Genomic DNA, 23324 nt, shown 5'->3' with positions numbered 1-23324 from the left:
TTACATGATTCCACACATATTTATGTTCCTAGAATAGACAAATTCAAAGAGACAGAAAATAGAATTGCGTTTACCAGCAGCGGGGGAAAAGGGGGAAATAAAGAATTATTGTTTCACAGATACAGAGTTTCTGTTTGGGATAATAAAACAGTTCTGGAAATACATAGTGGTGATGGTTACACAACACTATGATTGTACTTAATGCCTCTGAATAGTACACTTAAAAATGGTTAAAATTGTAAATTTCACATTATATTTCACCACAATAAAAAAGGCAACCTCAACTCTATTAACATAAAAAGTATAAATAATATGATTGTTTTATTTATTTATTTTTTAAGACAGTGTTTCGCTCTATCACCCAGGCTGGAGTGCAGTGGCACAATCTTGACTCACTGCAACCTCTGCCTCCCAGGTTCAAGCAATTTTCCTGCCTTAGCCTCTGGAGTAGCTGGGATTACAGGTGCCCACCACCACACCTGGCTGGTTTTTGTATTTTTCGTAGAGGCAGGGTTTCACCATACTGACCAGGCTGGTCTCAAACTCCTGACCTCAAGTGATCCACCCAACTTAGCCTCCCAAAATGCTGGAATTACAGGCATGAGCCACCATGCCAGGCTGGTATATTTTTAAATCTACAACATGTAAAAATGTTCCAATATGTGGTATTATCTTCAGTGTGAATTTTCTGATATTGAGAAAATAGCAAAAGTGAAGATCCTAGGTGCCGCAGTGACAAGCATTACAGTATTTTCTTTTCAAAATGCTCTCCAGTATGTCTCAAAGAAAACATTCTAAATCAGCAGCAATGAATTTTTTTTTCTAAGTGGGAGAGATTACAGGAGATTCTTTTTTGCTCACTTTCTCAATTTCTCTAAAATGAACATGCACTGCTTTTGACGTAAGAAAAGGGGTTTCTTTAATTAGAAATGCTCTTTCACCCTGTGAAAACATTGTGTGGATAATCAATAAAGGGCAGAGTCAGGTGCTGGGGGCGCATGCAGGAAGCACTCAACTGGAATCTGCCCTCAGACACTGCTCCCGTTACATGGAGAAGTCCTCCCGGAGGTGAATCCTCTGATGCTGACACATGTTGGAACTGTGCCGGAAGGCCTTCCCACACTCACTGCACTTGTAGGGTTTCTCTCCGGTGTGGATCCTCCGGTGCTGGATCAAGTAAGTGCTCTGGCTGAAGGCTTTCTTGCAATCACTGCATTTGTAAGGTTTCTCTCCATGGTGTGACCTTTGGTGGTGAATGAGTCTGGAACTGTTGTGGAAGGCCTTCCCACACTCGCTGCACTTGTAGGGCTTCTCTCCTGTGTGGATTCTCTGATGTTGGATGAGGTGTGTGCTCTGGCTGAAAACTTTGCCACAGTCATTACATTCATAGGGCTTCTCTCCAGTGTGGCTTCTCTGATGTTCAACAAGTTTGGTTTTTTGAATGAAAGCTTTCTCACATTCATTACATTTGTAGGGTTTCTCTCCAGTATGAATTCTCTGATGTTGGATGAGGTTAGAGCTTTGGGTAAAGCCTTTGCCACATTCCTTACACTCAAATGGCTTCTCTCCAGTGTGAGTCCGACGATGTCGGATGAGGATTGAGCCATCGCTGAAGGCTTTCCCACAGTCATGACATTTATAGGGTTTCTCTCCAGTGTGGATTCTCTGGTGATAAATAAGGGAAGAGTAGGCACTGAAGTGTTTCCCACACTCACCACACTTGTAGGGTTTCTCCCCGGTGTGAATCCTTTGATGCTTCATGAGGTTGGGCCTCCGATTGAATGTCTTTCCACATTCATCACACCGGTAGGGAATCTCTCCTGAGTGCATCCTTCGGTGATTGATGAACTCACAGCTCTGGCTGAAGGCTTTTCCACACTCATCACATTTGTAGGGCTTCTCTTCACTGTGAAGCCGCTGATGCTTGACAAGGTTGGCACTGTACCTGAATGTTTTCCCACAGTAACTACAATAATGCAATTTTTTCCCAGTAGGAATTTTCTGATCTTCTTTAACAACTAAGTTTGCACTGAAGATTTCCCCAGAATCACGAATTGCATTTGTTTTTTTTGACCTGTGTACACGCTTATGGTTGTTGAGATATGATCTCTGTTCAAAACTTTGCTCACATATATCACATTTGTGGGGTCTCTGGTCGGGAACAGGTCTTGACACCAACCTGAGGCTTTCCCCAGACTCTCTGCTGCTCTCCCCTTTGGTCAGTGTGACTGGCCTGTTTTGCTCCACTAGCTTTTCCAGGCTCCCCTCTGGCTTCCTGGCACGATTAGAAGCATCTACTGGCTCAGATCCCTGGGGAAAAATCCCCCTCAGATGGCCCAGTTCTTCCTCATCAAATGTCTCCCGTGAAGTCAGCTCCTTGTACTCAGTGCTGGTCCCAAGAGCTGAAACAAAAAACAGAACATCTAAGGGTCATCTGCTCTGACTCTGGAAGGCAGGCATGAGATGTTGCTGGCCACATCTGATCATCTCCAAAGTCACAACAGCCTTGCAAAGATGACAGTCTGTAGCTCAGAGCCTTACACAGCTTATCCAGGGTCATGGTCATACAGCCCTTCAAACATCCACTCTTTTTTTCTTTGATTTGACACTCACACAACAAACTTCTCCTGCGTGGCCACTCCCCAAGAATGGAGAGTGACAAGTGCCCAAGTGGGGTCCTGCCACATGGCCCCTCAGAGACTGACACCAGCAACCACACTCAGGATTCATTAGTCCTGGCCCCTACTTGCCAGCTGAGTCACCTGAGGCAACAACTCACCTACCTTTCTGAGCCTTGGTTTCTCCATCTGCGACCACATGGCACTGTCATGAGAACAAAATAGAGTAACACAACAGACTGACCATGAAGCACTCAGCCCAGTGCCCAGCACAGTGAGTTCCAGGTGCAAGCAGCTCATGACTCCCACTTTCTTTTCTTTTTTTTTGAGATGGAGTCTTGCTCTGACTCCAGGCTAGAGTGCAGTGGCATGATCTCAGCTCCCCGCAACCTCCGCCTCCCAAGTGATTCTCCTGCCTCAGCCTCCCAAGTAGCTGGGATTGCAGACGTGTGCCACCACGCAAGGCTAATTTTTTGCATTTTTAGTAGAGACGGGGTTTCGCCATGTTGGCCAGCCTGGTCTTCAACTCCTAACTTCATGATCCGCCCACCTTGGCCTCCCAAAGTGCTGGGATTACAGGCGTGAGCCAGCACGACCGGCTGACTGCCACTTGCATCACTGCTCCCTTCCCAGTCCCATGGGGTCTATCCTTCTACCTCTTGCTTGGCTCTGCACTGCACATGAACAGGTGCTGAACACCAATATATGCCAACATGTGCAGCAGATAGTGCTCACATACTGCTACAGGAGCCGATGCTGGAGCTGCTGCTTTGGAGGACGGTTCGGCAACCTCATCTAAAGCTATTCTATGCACATGCTGACCCAGTGACTCTGCTCCCAGGTACACATCCACCAGAAATGTATTCTGGGCACCAGAGAGATGCATGCACAGGAACGGCCACAGCAGTTCCTCTACAACCCCAAACTGGGGACAACTGAATGTCCTCCACAAGTAGAAGGGAACATAAATTGTGGTATGTTTGTATAATAGAACAATGGCAACCAAACAGACCACACTGCTGCTCCATGAAACATAATGTTCAGCAAAAGATGCCCTGTGTGAGTCAAGACAGAAAAATCCGAAGGGTGAAGAGGCCTCTTGCGACAGGAGACAGAAAGAAGGCTCCTGTGGGGAGCAGTGGGAAATGACAGGAAAGCCAGGAGGATCCTGGGGAGCTGAAAACGTTCTGTATTTTAATCTGAAGAATGATTTTTTTTCATAAAAATTCACTGAGTTATAAACTTAGGGTTTGTCCTATTTCTATAGATATTTACATCCAAATAAGCAAATTTACAAAATAAGAAGTCCTTTGAGCCAGTAGTTCCTTCCTAGGACATCATCAGACACATGCAAAAAGGTGACCATCAGAGCTATCCAGAGTAAAATTAGACAACAATCTTCTGACCAGCACTTCCACTGAAGACGCAATTGAGAAATGGAAACACATTCTCATGCGCACAGAAATGGAAACACATTCCGTGTACATATCTGCACAGCAGAATGCACTGTAATTCCTGTTAAGAAGCAGTGTCGGCTGGGCGTGGTGGCTCACGCCTGTAATCCCAGCACTTTTGGAGGCCAAGGTGGAAGGATTGCTTGAGCCCAGGAGTTTGAGACCAGCCTGGGCAATACAGTGAAACCCCGTCTGTATTAAAAATACAAAAATTAGCTGGGCGTGGTGGTGGACGCCTGTAGTCCTAGCTACTTGGGAGGCTGAGGCAGGAGAATTGCTTGAACCCAGAAGATGGAGGTTGCAGTGAGCTGAGATTGCACCACTGCACTCCAGCCTGAGCAACACAGCAAGACTCCATCTCCAAAAAAAATAGTAGCAGTATCGGTCAGGTGCACACACCTGTAATCCCAGCACTTTGGAAGGCCAAGGCAAGAGAATTGCTTGAGCCCGGGAGTTCAAGACCAGCCTGGGCAACACAGTGAAACCTTGGGTCTGCAAAAAATATAAAAATTAGCCAGGTGTGGTGACACATCCCTGTGTTCCCATCTATTTGGGAGGCTGAGGTGGGAGGATCACTTGATGCAAAAGGTCAAGGCTGCAGTGAACCATGATCACACCCCTGCACTCCAGCCTGGGTGACAGAAGGCAACCCTGTCTCAAAAAAACAAAACCAAAAAAAACAGCGTCCTTACATAGCAGTGGAAAGGCCAGTGCTAGAAAGGGAATAATAGAAATATACTAGAACACAACTCTGTCTGGGTAGTGAGATTCAGGGTGATGTGTATTCTCTCCCTTTTCCGTAGTGTATTAATTTAGAAGAGAGGGGAATGAAGTGATACTCTCCATCACTAGGCTCTATAAGTTCTGGAGGGCAGGGTTCTGTGGGATTCCGCAGATCCTGACCTCCCCTTACAGCACTCCTGGTCTGCACCTACTCACTCCTCTCTACCCGGGACCTGCCTGGAATGCCCATTCCTACTTTCCACAGAAATGCTGCCCTGGCCACACCTTCCTAGAAGATTCTGCTCAAGAATCTCCCCAACAAGGTACCCAAACTGAGAGAGGTCACCTGGGGTTCAGCAGAAGCCGCTGTCAGGCCTCCTGTGCTAGCCCCAATGCATCTTCCCCACAAACTCCTGAGTCATTAACCAGACACCCTGGACCCCAACAAATGCTCGTTCAGCAACTTGAGTTGGGGAGTAGATCCCCTCACGCACCTGGGCTGTTGACTCTCAGGTACTCTCTCCCAGAAGTGCCCTGCACATCCAGGACCCAGGGCTCATCCCCTCGCTCCAACTGTGAGATCACTCCAGGCTTGGGGCCTGCAGGTCCTACTCCTGGGAAGGAGACAGGGCCTGGGGTTGGTACCAAGGACACCGGGCAGCACCTAGTGCTGTCTTACCCTGGGGCTGCAGGGGAAGGGAGGTACAGGTAGAGGGGTGATGGAAGCCTGGGTACCCTCTGGAGGTCACTGAGATTGGGCTGGGGCAGTCCTGAAGATGAAGGTCTGAGCAGAGGGGAACAAGAGCTCAGGGGTTCCCTCTACTAGAAAGTGTGCAACTCTGATGCCCCAGTTTCCCCACCCCACCAGGGAGGGGTCTGCCTGGAACCTGGGGCGAGAGGGAAGGGAAAGGCTGATTCAGGAAGGTCCCAGCACCATGCCTCCCCTCATCTTCTCAGATCAGATGCCTGCCTGGGATAAAGGTCATTACCTACCTCTGCACCCAGGGGGTGAGGCCCACAGCCCAGCCTCCTTAGCCCCCAGGGCTGTTCCCAGAGCTGAGTCCTGGTGAGGGCCTTACCCAGTGAGACTAAGTTCCCGTAGGTCTCCAGCATCACATCCCTGTAGAGGCCCCTTTGAGCAGGGCCCAGGCGGCCCCATTCCTCCCGGGAGAGGAGCACAGCCACGTCCTCGAAGGTCACCTCGGTCTGGAATGACAGGGACTGCTGCAGCCCAGATGTAGTCCAGAGTGGGCTGGTAGGGGCAGGGGAGGATCAAAAGCATGCTAAAGGCAGCAGCACAGTGGGTAGCCTGACCCATCTGCCACTAAGCCAGCTAATACAACCTAAGAGGTGGCTATGTGGGGTTCCCAGGGCCACCCCTACCATCATGTCAGCACCCCAAACCAGAGATACCTGACAGTGTTTGTTAAGGAAAGCCCTGGGTAAAGACTTCACAACTCCCAGGATGACAGATACTCACCTGGGGTGGGGCAGACAGGAACAAGGCTGCCATTGCCTGAGTCTTGGGCTTTCCAGGGCAGTGGGCAAGACCTGGGTACTCAGGTGCTGAGGGAAGAGAACAGAACAAGTGGAGGCCCAGTCTGGCCACTTCTTCCACAGGTCAAGTGACTTGGTGCTGCCATAAACAGCCCTGCCTGCCTCACTGGCTCACACCTGCCGATCACAGTGGAGATACTGCTGGACACTCAGGCACAGACTTTACTCTTTGCCTGGGGCTGCCCTCTCCAGCCCTACTTTTTTTTTTTTTTTTTTTTTTTTGAGACAGGGTTTCTCAGTGGCCCGGGCTGGAGGACAGTGGTGTGATCTCAGCTCAGTGGCGTGATCACTGCAGCCTTGATCTCCCAAATTCAAGTAATTCTCTCACCTCAGTCTCCTGAGTAGCTAGGACTACAGGCTCATACCACCACAACCAGTTAATTTTTGTATTTTTTATACAGATGAGTTTCACTATTTTGCCCAGGTTGGTCTTGAACTCTTGAGTTCAAGCAATCCTCCTGCCTTGGCCTCCCAAAGTGCTGGGATTACAGGTGTGTACCAAAGTGCCCAGCCTCCAGTCTCACCTGTACTGCCTGCTGCCCTCAGGCTGTCTATCCCCCTCCTCTTCTCTGGCATGCTAAGCTGTGTCATTCAGGAGGAGAATGACAATACTCATTCACCTTAGCTGGAAGAATGAAGACAAAATGTTAAGGGCCAAGGAAGAAAACAAAATTAAAAACAACAGAAGGGGCCAGCCTTGGTGGCTCACACCTGCAATCCTAGTGCTTTGGGAGGCTGAGGACGGCTTGAGCCCAGGAATTTGAGATAAGCCTGAGTAACATAGGGAGACCTCAATGATATAAAAAAAAATTAGTCGGCTGTGATGGCACACACTTGTAGTCCCAGTTACTCGGGAGACTGAGATGGGAGGATCACTTGGCCCAGAAAGTGGAGGCTGCAGTGAGCCATGATCGCACCACTGCACTCCAGTCTGGGTGACAAAGCAAGATTCCAGCCTGGGTGACAGAACAAGACTCCATCCCCCCCAAAAAAAGAGAGAGAGCAGGGCACCAAGATGTGCAGCAAGTACTTCCCATGCCTGGAACATGGTGGCCCTAAGAGCTGGGAGCAGCCCAGGACAGCCCAGTGCTCCTGTGCCAGGTGTTGTCCAAGGTCTCCTGCTGCACAGAGTAAAACCTCTACGTGGCTAAGCAAAACCCTGTCTCAAAATATATAAATAAAATAAGATTGACTCACTTACCAGAAGCACGAGACTCTCGGATTAGATATACATGATGCACCTATTTGGCCTAAAATAAAATAACACAGAAAAGCTAAATATTAGTAAATGTTAGATCAAATGCTAGTTAAAATAAAGCTATGGTAACTACATATCTTTTCTGTATCTTTAAAGCTTTTTGTTGAAGTATATGTATATTTAAAAAGTTGACAAATCCTGAGTACACTGTTCAGTGGACCATCACAAACTGCACAAACCCACGGGACCAGCACCAGGGTCAAGAAAGAACAGAACCAGGCAGGGCATGGTGGCTCACGCCTGTAATCCCAGCACTTTGGGAGGCCGAGGCGAGCAGATCACTTGAGGTCAAGACTTCAAGACCTGCATGGCCGACAAGGCAAAACCCTATCTCTACTAAAAATACAAAAACTTGCCAGGCGTGGTGGTGCGCACTTGTAATCCCAACTACTTGGGAGGCTGAGGCAGGAGAATCACTTGAACCCGGGAGGTGAAGGTTGCGGTAAACCAAGAGAATGCACCACTGCACTCCAGCCTGGGCGACAGAGCAAGACTCCATCTCAAAAAAAAAAAAAAAAGAAAAGAAAAAAAAGAAAGAGTAGGACCTAGTCCCGATCGTCCTCCTGTCCCTGCAGTCACAGCTTCCAAACCCCACCTCTGAAAAGGTAAACCTCTATCCTGACTCTACACCACAGATCAGTTATGATGTTGGCTTCTTCCCAGTAATGTGGCGTTTGTGAGCTTAATATATCTCGGTGCATCTGATTCAGCTATATTCACACCAATCAAAACAGAACTGAAGCCGGGCATGGTGACTCACACCTGTAATCCCAGCACTTTGGTAGGCCGAGGTGAGTGGATCGCTTGAAGCCAGCAGTTAAAGACCAGTCTGGCCAACATGGTCAGTCTCTACATGGTCTGTTTCTACTAAAAATACAAAACAACAGGCTGGGCGAGGTGGCTCACACCTGTAATCCCAGCACTTTCGGAGGCCAAGGCAGGCGGATCACCTGAGGTCAGGAGTTTGAGACCAATCTGGTCAACATGGTGAAACCCTGTCTCTACTAAAAAAGTAAAAAATTAGCTGGGTGTGCTGGCATGTGCCTGTAGTCCCGGCTATTTGGGGGACTGAGGCAAGAGAATTGCTTGAACGCGGGAGGCAGAGGTTGCAATGAGCCCAAATCATGCCACTGCACTCCAGCCTGAGCAACAGAGTGAGACTACATCTCAACAAACAAACAAACAAACAAACAAACAAATTAGCCAGGCATAGTGGTACATGCCTGTAGTCCGAGCTACTCGGGAGGCTGAGGCAGGAGAATCACTTGAACCTGGCAGGCGGAGGCTGCAGTGAGCCAAGATGGCACCACTGTCCTCCAGCCTGGTGAGAGCAAGACTCCATCTCAAAACAAACCAAACAGAAAACAAAATCAGCACTGAAAGCAAAAATTACTAATAGGAATTAAAAAACTACTGCATATTACTAAAAGTCCACCAAAAAGCTGTAATAATTATAAACAGGTATAGATCTACCAAGGAAGAACTGGTAAGTCCTCCTCTAAAATGAGATTTTTAACACACTTCCCTCAGAAACAAATGGGTCAAGTAGAGAATCTCATGCTTAAAATATAGAGAACACATGTTATTTTTCAACATATTGAACATCACCAAAGAAAAAAGTAACAGAGATAATTTCAACAAATCCCAAAGGAATATATCATTTGGCAAAACAATTTCTACCCATATTGTTGTTATATTAGAAATAAGATGAAAAGTTATCCTCTCGCCAAAAAAATACAGAAATGGAAACTAAAGTAGAAACAGAACCAAGCTTACCTAAAGAAAATTGTGTATCCTTAATACACTCATTTTAACAGGCAAGACTGAAATAAATAATCTAAGTATTCAACAAGAAATCAGATAAATAAAAAGCAGGAGTTGCAATTCTCGTAGCAGATAAAATAGATTTTAAAGCAACAAAGATATCAATACAACAACAAGAGCTAACGATCCTAACACCCAGATACATAGAGACTTAGATTCAATGAGACAGAAAATTAAAAAGGATATCAAGGACTCGAACTCAGATCCGGAACAAGTAAACTTAATAAATATTTATAGAGCTCTCCACTTCAAATACATAAAATAAACATTCTTGTCAATACCACATCACACCTACTCATAGGTCTAAATGAAACATTGATTGGCCATTATTAATACCCATTTTTTTTTCAGAATAAAGCAATATTTCTGTTCACCCTCCCTCTCTCTCTTCCTCTTTCTTTCTCTCCTTTACTCATTTTTTTTTTCTTTCCTTCTCTCAAAAAAAAAAGAAATCAACTTGTAAACCTCTAGATCCAGGTCGGCAATGTCTCTCTCATTGCTTGAATTCCTTCCTTCCCTTCCCTCCCTCCCTTCCTCCCTCCCTCCCTACCCCCCTTCCTCCCTTCCTTCCTTCATCCCTTCCTTCCTCCCTCCCTTCCTCCTTCCCTTCCTTCCTGCCTTCCTCCCTTCCTCCTTCCCTCCCTAAAAAAAAAAAACAAAACAGTCTCTCAGACCATAGTGCAATCAAGTTAGAATTCAAAATTCAGAAACTAACCCAGACCCTCACAGCATGGAAACTGAACAACTGGCTCTTGAATGATGACTGGATAAACAATGAAATGAAAGCAGAAATAAAGATGTTCTTCGAAACCAACGAGAACGAAGACACAACATACCAGAATCTCTGGGACACATTTAAAGCAGTGTCTAGAGGAAAATACATAGCAATAAATGCCCACATGAGAAGCAAGGAAAGATCTAAAATCGACACCCTATTGTCAAAATTGAAAGAGCTGGAGGAGCAAGATAAAAAAAACTCAAAACCTAGCAGAAGACAAGAAATAATTAAGATCAGAGCAGAACTGAAGGAGATAGAGACACAAAAAAACCTTCAAAACATCAATAAATCCAGGAGCTGGTTTTTCAAAAAGATCAAAAAAATAGACAGACTACTAGCCAGATTAATAAAAAAAGAAAAGAGAGAATAATCAAATAGATGCAATAAAAAACGATAAAGGGGATATCACCACAGATTCCACAGAAATACAAACCATCATCAGAGATTATTACAAACAACTCTATGCACATAAACCAGTAAACCTGGAAGAAATTGATAAATTCCTGGACACTTGCATCCTCCCAAGCTAAACCTGGAAGAAGTTGAAACCCTGAATAGACCAATAACAAGGGCAGAAGTTGAGGCAGCAATTAAGAGCCTACTACCCAAAAAAAGCCCAGGTCCAGATGGGTTCACAGCCGAATTCTACTGGATACAAAGAGGAGCTGGTACCATTCCTTCTGAAACTATTCCAAACAATCCAAAAAGAGGGAATCCTTCCCAAATCATTTTATGAGACCAACATCATCCTGATACCAAAACGTGGCAGAGACTCAACAAGAAAAGAAAACTTCAGGCAAATATCCATGATGAACATAGATGCAAAAATCTTCAATAAAATACTGGCAAACTGATTGCAACAGCACATCAAAAGCGTATCCACCATGATCAAGTAGGATTCATCCCAGGGATGCAAGGCTGGTTCAATATCCACAAGTCTATAAACATAACTCACCACATACACAGAACCAAAGACAAAAACCACATGATTATCTCAATTGATGCAGAGAAGGCCTTTGACAAAATTCAACAGCCCTTTATGCTAAAAACCCTCAATAAACTTGGAATTGACGGAACGTATCTCAAAATAATAAAAGCTATTTATGACAAACCAACAGCCAATATCATACTGAATGGACAAAAACTGGAAGCATTCCCTTGAAATCTGCCACTAGACAAGGATGCCCTCTCTCACCACTCGTATTCAATACAGTATTGGAAGTTTTAGCCAGAGCAATCAGGCAAGAAAAAGAAATAAAGGGTATTCAAATAGGAAAGGAGGAAGTCAAACTGTCTCTATTTGCAAACAACATGATTGTATATTTAGAAGACCCCATCGTCTCAACCCAAAATCTCCTGAAACTGATAAGCAACTTCGGCAAAGTCTCAGGATACAAAATCAATGTAAGAAAATCACAAGCATTCCTATACACCAATAACAGACTTAAAGAGTGCCAAATCAAGAACGAACTGGCATTCACAATTGCTACAAAGAGAATAAAGTACCTAAGAATACAACTAACCAGGAACATAAAGGACCTCTTCAAGGAGAATTACAAACCACTGCTCAACGAAATAAGAGAGGACACAAACAGATGGAGAAACATTCCATGTTCATGGTTAGGAAGAATCAATATCGTGAAAATGGCCATACTGCCCAAAGTAATTTACAGATTCGATGCTATCCCCGTCAAGCTACCAATGACCTTCTTCACAGAATTGGAAAAAACCACCTTCAACTTCATATGGAACCAAAAGAGAGTCAGCATAGCCAAGACAATTCTAAGCAAAAAGAACAACGCTGGAGGCATCACACTACCGGACTTCAAACTATACTAAAAGGCCACAGTAATCAAAACAGCATGGTATTGGTAACAAAACAGAAATATAGACCAATGGAAAAGAACAGAGGCCTCAGAGGCAACACCACACATCTATAACCATCTGATCTTTGACAAACCTGACAAAAACAAGTAATGGGGAAAGGATTCCCTGTTTAATAAATGGTGTTGGGAAAACTGGCTAGCCATGTGCAGAAAGCAGAAAACTGGACTCCTTCCTGACACCTTACACTAAAATTAACACCAGATGGATTAAAGACTTACACATAAGACCTAACACCATAAAAACCCTAAAAGAAAATCTAGGCAAAACCATTCAGGACATAGGCATAGGCGAAGACTTCATGACGAACACCAAAAGCATTGGCAACAAAAGCCAAAATAGACATATGGGACCTAATCAAACTCCACAGCTTCTGCACAGCAAAAGAGACAGTCATTAGCGTGAATGGGCAACCAACAGAATGGGAAAAAATTTTTGCAATCTACCCATCTGACAAAGGGCTAATATCCAGAATCTATAAAGAACTAAAACAGATTTACAAGAAAAAAACAAACAAGCCCATTCAAAAGTGGGCAAAGGATATGAACAGACACTTACAAAAGAAGACATACATGAGGCCAACAAACATATGAAAAAATGCTCATCATCCCTGGTTATCAGAGAATGCAAATCAAAACTACATTGAGATACCATCTCACACCAGTTACAATGGCGATGATTAAAAAATCTGGAGACAACAGATGCTGGAGAAGATGTGGAGAAACAGGAACACTTTTACACTGTTGGTGGGAATGTAAATTAGTTCAACCATTGTGGAAGACAAGTGCGGCAATTCCTCAAGGACCTAAAAATATAAATTCCATTTGACCCAGCAATCCCATTACTGGGTATATATCCAAAGGATCATAAATCGTTCTACTACAAGGACACATGCACACAAATTCTCACTGCAGCACTGTTTTACAATAGCAAAGACTTGGAACCAACCCAAATGCCCATTGATGATAGACTGGACAGGGAAAATGTGGCACATATACACCATGGAATACTATGCAGTCATAAAAAACAATGAGTTCGTGTCCTTTGTAGGGACATGGATGAACCTGGAAACCATCATTCTCAGCAAACTGACACAACAACAGAAAATCAAACACCGCCTGTTCTCACTCATAGGTGGGTGTTGAAAAAATGAGAACACATGGACACAGGGAGGGGAGCATCATACACTGGGGTCTGTCAGGGGGAAACAAGGGAGGGACAGTGGGGTGTGGGGAGTTGGGGAGAGATAGCATGGGGAGAAATGCCAGATATAAGTGATGGGGAGGAAGGCAGCAAATCACACTGCCATGTGTGTACCTATGCAACAATTTTGCATGTTCTTCACATGTACCCCAAAACCTAAAATGCAATAAAATAAAATAAAATTTAAGAAAAGGCTTCGTGCAGTGGCTCACACCTGCAATCCCAGCACTTTGGGAGGCTGAGGTGGGCAGATCATCTGAGGTAAGGAGTTCGAGACCAGCCTGATCGACATGGAGAAACCCTGTCTTTATTAAAAATACAAAATTTAGCTGGGCATGGTGGTGCATGCCTATAATCCCAGCTACTTGGGAAGCTAAGGCAGGAGCATTGCTTGAACCCGGGGGTTGCGGTAAGCCGAGATCACGCCACTTTGCTCCAGACTGGGCAACAAGAGCAAAACACCATCTCAAAAAAAAAAAACTTAGCCGGGCATGGTGGCATGAACCTGTAATCCCAGCTACCTCGGAGGCTGAGGCAGGAGGATTGCTTGAATCAGGGAGGCGGAGGTTGCAGTGAGTTAGGATTGTGCAACTGCACTCCTCCAGTCTGGGTCTGAGCAACAGTGTGAGACTTCGTCTCAAAAAAAAAAAAAAAAAAGTAACTCAAAGAAAGACTATGCAAGAAAATAAAACACAATTTAAAAAAACAGAAAACAATCCCTACAATAATTTTTTGAAAATGCTAATAAAGTTCACAAACACCTGGCAAATCCAATAAAGGGAAGGAAAAAAGATGGAAAAGGGGCTGTGCCACGGTGGCTCACACCTGTAATCTCAGCAGTCTGAAAGGCCAAGATGGGTGGATCTCTTGACCCCAGGAGTTCAAGACCAGCATGCGCAATATGGCAAAACCCCATCTCTACAAAAAATACAAAAATTAGCCCGGCACGTAGTTGTAGTTTCAGCTACTTGAGAGGCTGAAGTGGGAGAACCACTTGCGCCCAGGATGCAGAGGCTGTAGTGAGTCGAGATCATACCATTGCACTCCAGCTGGGGTGACAGAGCCGGATCCAGATCCTATCTCAAAAATAACAACAACAAAAAGAAAATAGATGGAAAGGTAAAAAAGGAAATGCTACAAGAAGCAAAAAAAGGAAGGAGTGTATATTTAGCGCAACGTGAATCTATGCTTCTAGGCTAAAAAAAATCATTTTAAATAGATTTTTTTAAAAAAAAGAACAAAAGGCCAGGAGTGGTTGGCTCATGCCTGTAATCCCCATACTTTGGGAGGCCAAGGCAGGAAGACTGCTTGAGCCCAGGAGTTTAAGCTTAGTCTGGCCAATACAGTGAGACTCCATCTCTATAAAAAATATCAAAATACAGCAGGCCTTGGTGGCACATGCCTGTAGCCCCAGCTACTTGGGCGGCTGGGGTGGAAGGATCACTTGACCCCAGGAGGCACAGCAATAGTTCTCACAGTGTGGTCCAGGGACTCTGGGGTTCCATGCATTCAAGTCTATGTTCACAACACTAAGAGGACACATTAGAAGCACTTGTAGTAGAGTCAGAGATAAGAGAGGAATGCTCCCTTTCCCTGCTGCTATTCAAGATCCTAGCCAACACAATAAGTCACAGAAAAAGAAATACAAGCTATAAGGATCAGAAGAAAAAGACAAAATTGTCATTCTTTGAGAATGATAAAAATATTTTACACAAAATCCAAGAGTATCAATCCACTGTTGGGATGACAGTGTTCAACAGCATTGCCATATACAAGGTCACTACAGAATACTACTACTCCTATTTGTTAGCAATCAGCAACCGAAAACTGACCATTCACAATAGCTACAAAAACTATACAGTACATTAAAAGTCTTAAAAGGGCCGGGCGTGGTGGCTCAAGCCTGTAATCCCAGCACTGTGGGAGGCCGAGGCGGTTGGATCACGAGGTCGAGAGATCGAGACCATCCTGGTCAACATGGTGAAACCCCGTCTCTAATAAAAATACAAAAATTAGCTGGGCATGGTGGCGCCTGCCTGTAATCTCAGCTACTCAGGAGGCTGAGGCAGGAGAATTGCCTGAACCCAGGAGGCGAAGGTTGCAGTGAGCCGAGATCGCGCCATTGCACTCCAGCCTGGGTAACAAGAGCGAAACTCCGTCTCAAAAAAAAAAAAGTCTTAAAAAAAGGTATGTATGTAATAGACATTATAAAACTATTGAAAGGCCTTAGAAAGGTCTATGGAGAAACAGACAACATTTCTAAATAGGACGCTCAATAACATAAAGATGTCAATTCTCCCCAAGTTAATTTATTCTGTAAAATTATAATAAACACTTCAACAGGACATGACATATGACCAAAATGACTCCAAATATCACATGAAATAGTAATGATCTAAGATTAGCCAAAGGAGGCAAGGGTGTGCCCTACTAGGTATCAAGATTTAGGCTATGGTAATGGAAAGTGAAGTTTAATTATAAGAAGAAAGATAATGGCTGGGCGGTGGCTCAAGCCTGTAATCCCAGCACTTTGGGAGGCCGAGGCGGGTGGATCATGAGGTCAAGAGATTGAGACCATCCTGGTCAACAAGGTGAAACCCCGTCTCTACTAAAAATACAAAAAATTAGCTGGGCATATGGCACGTGCCTGTAATCCCAGCTACTCAGGAGGCAGAGGCAGGAGAATTGCCTGAACCCAGGAGGCGGAGGTTGCAGTGAGCCAAGATCGCGCCGTTGCACTCCAGCCTGGGTAACAAGAGCGAAACTCTGTCTCGAAAAAAAAAGAAGAAGAAAGATAATGGAAGACATCTATGCATATGTTAAGATACCTGCAATATTAACGACAATGAAGAAGGACAGTAAGTGGTATTAACAAAACTGGTTTTCCATTGGAAAACAAAATTATTTCCCTGCCTTCTATGATACACAAATATATTTCAGGCAGGTTGAAGACCTAAATGTTAAAAAAAAAAAAAAAAAAAGTCTCAGAGTCACGTCAGAATTATTGAATTTAAAATTTCTAAAAAAAAGAAAGTTTATAAAGAAAAAGATTGATTCCATCAAAAAGGAAAAAAGGCCAGGTATGGTGGCTCATGCCTGTAATCTAAGCGCTTTGGGAGGCCAAGATGGGCAGACTGCTTGAGCTCAGAAGTAGGAAACCAGCCTAGGTAACATGGTGAAATCCCAGCTCTATACGAATTAGCCAGACATGGTGGTGTGGGCCTGTAGTCCAGGGAAAATCTCAGTCGGCTACGGTAGGAAGATTGTTTGAGAGTGGGAGACTCTTGCTGATGCACACAAGAAGAAACACAAGAATGTTACCATGTGCCTGGGTATAGAAGAAAAAACTTTGTCGTCCATCGGCAAAGTCACAGTGGTGGAAAGTAATGAACCACATCAATGTCATGGAGATAGAACACAGTTATGAGGCTGAGAAAAACTGTCAGATATAGAATATCCACAATATAAGACATAAATACATTTTAAAGAGACGAAAACAATATTAGGTATGCAGAGATATAAGAAAACGAGGCCGAGCACAGTGGCTCACGCCTGTAATCCCAGCACTTTGAGAGGCCGAGGAGGGCGGATCACTTGATGTCCGGAGTTTGAGACCAGCCTGGCCAAATGGTTAAACCCTGCATCTACTAAAAATACAATAATTGGCCTAGTGTGGTGGCACGCGCCTGTAATCCCAGCTACTCGGGAGGTCGAGAAGAATCGCTTGAACCCGGGAGGTGGAGGTTGCATTGAGCTGAGATCGCGCCATTGTACTACATCCTGGGCGACAGAGCGAGACTAGGTCTCAGGGAAAAAAAAGAGAGAGAAAAGAAAAAAAAGAAAGGAAGACGAGGAAAGGAAAGGAAAAGAAGGAAAAAATGAGAAACAAAAATCTGGCTGCCTGGCACAGGGAGAAAAGCACTGGCGCGCCAGAAGCGAGGAGGCTGGGGTTGAGGGAAGCACAGGCAGAGGGAGGAGCACTGGAGGAGCTCGGCGGCTCAAGGAAGGGGCGGCAGCGGTAGACCGCTGGGAGGACCGAGAGACGCGCGAGCCCCGCCCCTGAAAAGTTGACAGGAGAGGGGCGTGGGAGGGAGCCGAGCTGGGAGGCCTCGGGCCGCTGGGAGGAAGGGGTTCGGAGCGCCCTGGGACACGGAAGCCGCCCTGTGCGGCCGGAGTCCAGGCGGCCCCGCGTGGGGCTGGGAGCTGTGAGGGGCTGGAGAGCTGAAGGAGCTCCGTGAGGAGCGACCCCGGGGCTGGGGAAGGGCGGCGAGGCGCAGTCCGTGCTCGGGGCCTTGTCCGGGGGTTCCTGAAACAGGAAGTTCCACTGATGGCGGGACCGACCCCGGCCTGGAGCACCGCGAGAAGATCGGGCACTGGGCAGCGCGCAGGGGAGGGTCTGCGCCCTGCACCCCCGCCGGGCTCACACTCACCTCACCGCCGCCGAGCAGCTCGGCAGCCCAACCTGGCCCGTTCGGCCCTCCCGCCCCGCCAATCGGAACCGACCCGGAAGTGACGTCAGCCGACCGTCTGGGTCTGAGGGGCCGTCAGGGCCGCTCTGGGAAGCTAGGACTCAACGTCTCGGCTGCACGTCTTCCTGACTCGCTGTAAGTCTCCGGGGACCCACGAAAGGCGAAGGCATAAAGCGGAAACGCTGCCGCCGGGTGGCAGTCCGAGGCCACGGCCGGGCGGCCTCAGAACTGGGGCGATGGTCAAAGTTGAAAACAGGTTAGTTTTTCCTTTTTCTGAGACATGTCTCTCTGAGGCACGAAAGGCGCCGCAAACTGGGCCCATTCCTTTACAGAGAAAGGAACGGGAACTGCACCCTTCCTTTGGGCCGAGAGGATGCTTACTGGCCAAAGAAGCTGTCTTGGGTTTAGCCCATTGCCCCTCATCCTAACCCCTGTAAATGGGGCCCCGTGTCCACTGTAGAGTTTTTCGGGTGCCTGAGTTGCTTCTGGAGCAAGCTTGCCCTGATTGATGGCCGGTCCCTCAGCCAAGGCCTGCATCCACTTTGCCCAGAAGGGAGCAGAAAAGCAGTGGCCGCTTACGGCCAAGGTAAGCATCTAGGGCTTTCCCTACACCCTCTTTCCAGATGCCCCTCCATCCTTCAGGAGGAAACACCGCCCTGCTGGATTCTTACTTGACATATAACTTGGGACCCTGGGGCCGGCCCTGCGAATGACAGGATCAAAACCAGGTGCCTTAGCTACTGGCGGGGGCAGGGAAAGCTGAAATGGAAGGACCACATGAGACCACGGGCTTGAGACCAGCCTGGCAACAGCAAGAGCCTGTGTAAAGCCCAGCTTGTTGGGCGTGGTGGGCACCCAAAGGCAGGTGGGGCCGTACCAGCAGGATGAGGAAAGCAAGATCGTGAAATGGGGGGGAAAGGTTCACTCCAGAGACAGTGGTGAACTATGACAGCCAGGAGCCACCGCGAAGCCAATGAGGACTTGTCATCCAGAAGTGACCGACACAAACCTAAGATGTCCTGTTTTCACCTGCCTCTGCAACCAAGTCTACAGGGAGAGCACCATGCCTCATCCTGCCCACTCCAGTTCGTTCCGGAGGAGTGTTGTTAGGGGCAGTGATCTGCAGCTCCTGCATTCGGTGGTGGAACTTTCTTGTGTGAAAGTGCTGTCTTCCACCTGATGCTGTCCTGGGAACCCCTCATTCGGTCATGGTTAAGGGAAAAGATGCCATGGGCTATGGCCAAACAGGAAGCCCTTCTACTCTGCCCTGTGATGGAAACCAGTTTACTCACCCTTCCACTGCATGGGGGCTTCCCTGATACTTCCAGCCTGATTCCACTCAGAATCACCGCCTTGGCCTCACTTGTCACTAACAAAGCTAGATGGAAGGAATGCACTCTAATACCAGCAGGGAAAGGGGATGTGCTCAGAACAAGGTGATCAGTGCAGGTTTGGGGGCTGTTCCTGGTGATTTCTCTGTCCCAGGGAAGAGGGGGGCAACATGCCCTGCGAAGCTGTGGCATTCCAGGATCAAGGAGCCAACTGTCCTACAGCTGATGCCAGCTCCAGTGCAGTGTAGGGCTCTAGGTAGGTGGGTGAATGGACTCTCAGGTGGTCTGGGATACCCATACACACACTGCACGCATTCACCCCTTTGTTCAGCAATCACAGCAGGGACCTGGGACCCCACACTGAGAATCACCACCTTCAACCTCACCTGTCACTATCAGGCTGGAAAATGAGGGAAGGCATGAAGCCCCACTCAGGAAAAAAATACCCTTAACTCTCCAGTCAGTAACCACTCCCCACCATGGCAGGGTGAGAATGCATGCAGGGTGCTCCCAGTGGTCTGCAGAACAGTGAAAGGCTGGGCTAGGAATGGCCTTCGTGGATGTGGACAGGGTGTCCGTCCCATGTTCCTCTAGGGCCCATCCCAAGTTCTCCGTGCTAAGATACCTGCAAGGCAGGTATCCCCAGCAGTGACTTTGCAAAAACATACTGACATTAGCAGGGCTGTACCCAGTTTGGAGGGGAAGGGTGTGGCCAAAGGACCTACATTAGATGCTGGCAGAGGGTGTGGTCCAGAATACTAGGTTCACAATTGTGTCCTATTCTGTTTCCCATTTCTCAGTTTCTTCCTATGTGCAATGAGCGCTTACATCCAAGCACTGCAGTCCATGGGACTGAGTCACCCACCTAAGTGTCAGGTTCCAGGAGCCACGTTCTTAGTCCCCTCTGTGAGGAGGCAAGGGTCTTGCCCAGGGTACCTGTACCTTGTTTCTAGTTTTAGACTTTCCCTTCTAAGTTTCTGCCACTCAGTGGTGGTCTACTCCAGTAGTCTGCCTTGCTCCCTGTACTAACCAGAGAAATCCCACAGAAATCCTATCAGCAGAGTTCCCTCCCGTTGAAACCATGGGGGTGGCACAGCCTGGTGGCATAAAGACAAGCTTTATTGAGCCCCTCAGCACTAGTTCTCTTTCTCCTGTACAGTCTTGGTTCCCCGGAGACGTCCAGTCCGACGGGCAGCAATGAGACCCACTTTGCGGCCAGCAGGGGCATCTCTGCGGATGGTGGAGGGCTTGCCGATGTGCTGGTGGTTGCCACCACCAAAAGGATGCTCCACAGGCTGCAGGCAGAGGATGGCTTTAGAATGAAGGTGAGCCAACCTCCTTCAGGAGGACTTGAGCAGGATCAACAGTCCTGTGACTACAAACCATAACCCACTGTGCCTCCCACTGCAGATCTCCCTCCTGCAGGGACACCTGTGGATGCAACTTGTCTACTCAACTGTGTGGCCACTGTACCCTGAATACTCAATCCTGCATTTCTGGGTTACTTACATTCATGGCCACACCCCGTACTCGTGGCCAGCAGTTCCTCTTTGCCTTGTATTTGTGGTAGGCCCGGCCAGCCTTCAAGATGGGTTTGTCAATTCGGCCACCTCCAGCCACCACACCTGTAGGGGAGATCAGGTACCTCAGGGAACCTCCAATCAGTCAGAGAACCCCCTGCCAGGTCCTTTCCAGCATCCCCACCTCCCCTCAATCTCCTGTCACGCACCTTTACAATACTGCATCCAACTACCAAGCAAAAAGCCCACTCGTCTCCATAGCCCCTTGCACCTTGTGAGCTGACATCCAGATTCTTCAATCCACTTTGGGCAGGCAAGCAAAGCTTCACCTATATCACCTAGAACACTGGCTGATCTCCAAGCACAGGGAAGCACCCCTCTCACCATGATGTTTAAGACACCAGGCAGGTCACTCAACCTGACACAGGACACTTGATCCGGCCTGTTCCATCTCAGCTTTGCTCATTTTTGGAACACACCCTCCAAGCCTCCCATGTGACGCTGAATTCATCACAAAGATTCTGAGGTGTTCCCCCAAATTGGAGTGAGACTCAAATCCTTTTTCACTTACTCAGTAGGTGTCTTTGAGAAAGTCATAAATCTCTCCCTGCCTTCTCTGAAAAGGCTGTTAACCAACTGTATGCCAGTACAGCAGTGAGGAAGCCTAGGTTATGCCAGAGTTGAATTCAAGCCCCAGGTGACTTAATCCCAATCTCATTCAACTCCACAATAGCAGTAAAGCAGGTACTGTTGTGCCAACTTTAGTTATGATAACTGAGACTACAGGATGAGCTCAAACTTACAAAACCCAAGTTTTAGAACAATGGATAATCGAATTCCAGCGACCAGGTCTAGTCACTGGCTGTCCACAGGCGCTCGGTCTGTTCATTCACAGCCCTCGGCATCCAACTGCTGCCTGGTACTCACCAACCACAGCTCTGTTGGCTGAGGAGATAACCTTCTTGGAGCCAGAGGGCAACTTCACACGGGTCTTCTTGGTCTCAGGGTTGTGGGAGATAACGGTGGCATAGTTCCCTGATGCCCGGGCCAGCTTGCCGCGGTCTCCAGGCTTCTCCTCCAGGCAACACACGATCGTACCCTCAGGCATGGTGCCCACGGGGAGCACATTGCCAATGTTGAGCTGGGCTGCAAGGGGAAGCAGCATCAGGTCAGCGGAGTAGGAGGCAATGCGAACCCACTCGCTCTAGGCAGCCCGCTAAGTTGCAAGCACAGCATTCACCATCTAGCCTCCCGGTACAGCTCTGGGCCCCCACCAGGTGCAGGCCGCGCGGCCTGAAGCTCTTGCTTGGGAGGTTCCTACACAGGCTTAGGGCTTTAACTCCTCAAACCCCAACTTTCGTTCCCACCCCGACCTTCCTTCCCGGCCGCGATGCTAACCCTTCTTGCCACAGTACACAAACTGGCCCGTATGAATGCCCTCGGCGGCAATGAACAGCTCCGTCCGCTTCTTAAACCGGTACGGATCCCGGAAGACCACCTTGGCGAGGGGCGCGCCGCGGCCCGGGTCGTGGATGATGTCCTGTGGGCCGAGGCGGCGTGAGTGTGGCGTCGCGGCCGGGTGTCCCGTCCCCTCCCGCCCCGCCCTGGCCGGCGCTCCGCACCTTCACGATGCCCTTGATGTAGCCGTGCCGCTCGGCGAAATCCACGGCGCGCAGGCGCGCGGCGCCCTTACGGTGCTTCACGTGCGCGCGGAACACAGACCCGGCACCCTTCCTCTGTCCACGGATCACGCGGCCCATGGCGACGGGTCCTGAGGGCGGCTCAGTTAGAGTGGCCGGGAGGCCCGAGCACCCCTGCCAGCCCGGCTTTCCGGGACCCCGCCCCCGAGGCTGCCGCGCCCACCACCCGCTGCCCTCTCCGCGGGCGCGCGTGTTGGCATCCTCCCAAGAACACCGGCCTGCGTCTCCGCGCCCCTCAGGGAGGAGGATGGCGGCGGATAGTGCTGATGCCGCAGGGCCGCGAGCACAACCTACCTGCTCACGAGCGTGGCCGAAAGAGGAAACACGGCGTTCGCGAGCCGCCTTATCTTCCGGGGCGGGGCCCAGAGCCGCGACACCTTCCGGGCGCGCCACGGCCAGCCGAGCGCGGTGCACGCCGGGGCTTGTAGTCACCAGCGGCCACAGGCCCCGCCTATTTCGCCGCCTGGGCCGCCTACCAGGAGCAACGCGGAGTCCTGGTGCGCTCGGGCCGAGAAGGAGGGCAAAGCAATGCTAGGTCTTCATAGGGTTCTGTAGAAGGACAAGTATTCTCTGAGTGGCCGAGGAGGCGCCGAGTGGTTGAGCGACCCACTCCGGGCTACGGGGTCTGGGGTTCCCAGTTTTGCCTGGTGAGGGGCTTCCGTGTAGGCTGACGGGGGTTCTTGCTGGCGCAGATCAGGAGATGGGCAGGGGAGACGCGCGGACCCACTTGTGGAACGTCGTGGTTTGCAGGTGGCAAATGTCCGTCTCCCTGATGAACGGGTGCTCCTGGACGCGGGGACCTTGTCCACTGTAGGCCCTTGGAGAGGTCGGACGTCGAGGAGTCTCGGGATCCTTGCCAAAAGTGGGGAGGCCAAGCTGTGGGGTCCCAAGGGCGAGGGAGAAGGGGCGGGACTGGGTCACCTGCTGCGGAGAGGACGGATATTGGGAGACTGGACCATACCCTGAACAGAACTCTGTGCGGGAGAAGTGGCTGGAGGGGCTGTG

General features: G+C 48.4%; 2 protein-coding genes across 9 annotated transcripts; both read right to left on the bottom strand.

Annotated features, from left to right (window-relative positions):
• Positions 1-17799, bottom strand: ZNF34 (zinc finger protein 34). Of its 8 annotated transcripts, XM_078352851.1 has the most exons (8): positions 17730-17799; positions 8834-8952; positions 7554-7602; positions 6877-6977; positions 6276-6361; positions 5875-6001; positions 5290-5409; positions 1-2402 (listed from the first exon to the last, which is right to left on the bottom strand). In XM_078352851.1, the coding sequence occupies exons 4-8, from the start codon at positions 6941-6943 to the stop codon at positions 1045-1047; spliced, it is 1758 nt and encodes a 585-aa protein (XP_078208977.1). In that variant the 5' UTR covers positions 6944-6977; positions 7554-7602; positions 8834-8952; positions 17730-17799; the 3' UTR covers positions 1-1044. The 8 variants fall into 8 exon arrangements, with proteins under 8 accessions (XP_078208977.1, XP_078208978.1, XP_078208980.1 ...); XM_078352852.1 differs by lacking the exon at positions 5290-5409; XM_078352854.1 differs by lacking the exon at positions 6877-6977 and having other exon boundaries at positions 5875-6047.
• A 2401-nt stretch (positions 17800-20200) lies between these two features.
• On the bottom strand, positions 20201-22643 carry RPL8 (ribosomal protein L8). Its single transcript, XM_002759139.5, has 6 exons — positions 22614-22643; positions 22242-22390; positions 22018-22159; positions 21547-21765; positions 20609-20724; positions 20201-20394 (listed from the first exon to the last, which is right to left on the bottom strand). Exons 2-6 carry the CDS (start codon positions 22377-22379, stop codon positions 20236-20238), a joined length of 774 nt encoding a protein of 257 aa, XP_002759185.1. The 5' UTR covers positions 22380-22390; positions 22614-22643; the 3' UTR covers positions 20201-20235.
• Between the last annotated feature and the right edge of the window lie 681 nt (positions 22644-23324).

This window comes from Callithrix jacchus, chromosome 16, assembly GCF_049354715.1.
Source record: "Callithrix jacchus isolate 240 chromosome 16, calJac240_pri, whole genome shotgun sequence".
Lineage (NCBI taxonomy): Eukaryota > Metazoa > Chordata > Mammalia > Primates > Cebidae > Callithrix > Callithrix jacchus.
The sequence above is the reverse complement of the archived record's forward strand: the minus strand, read 5'-3'. Positions and strand labels throughout refer to the sequence as shown.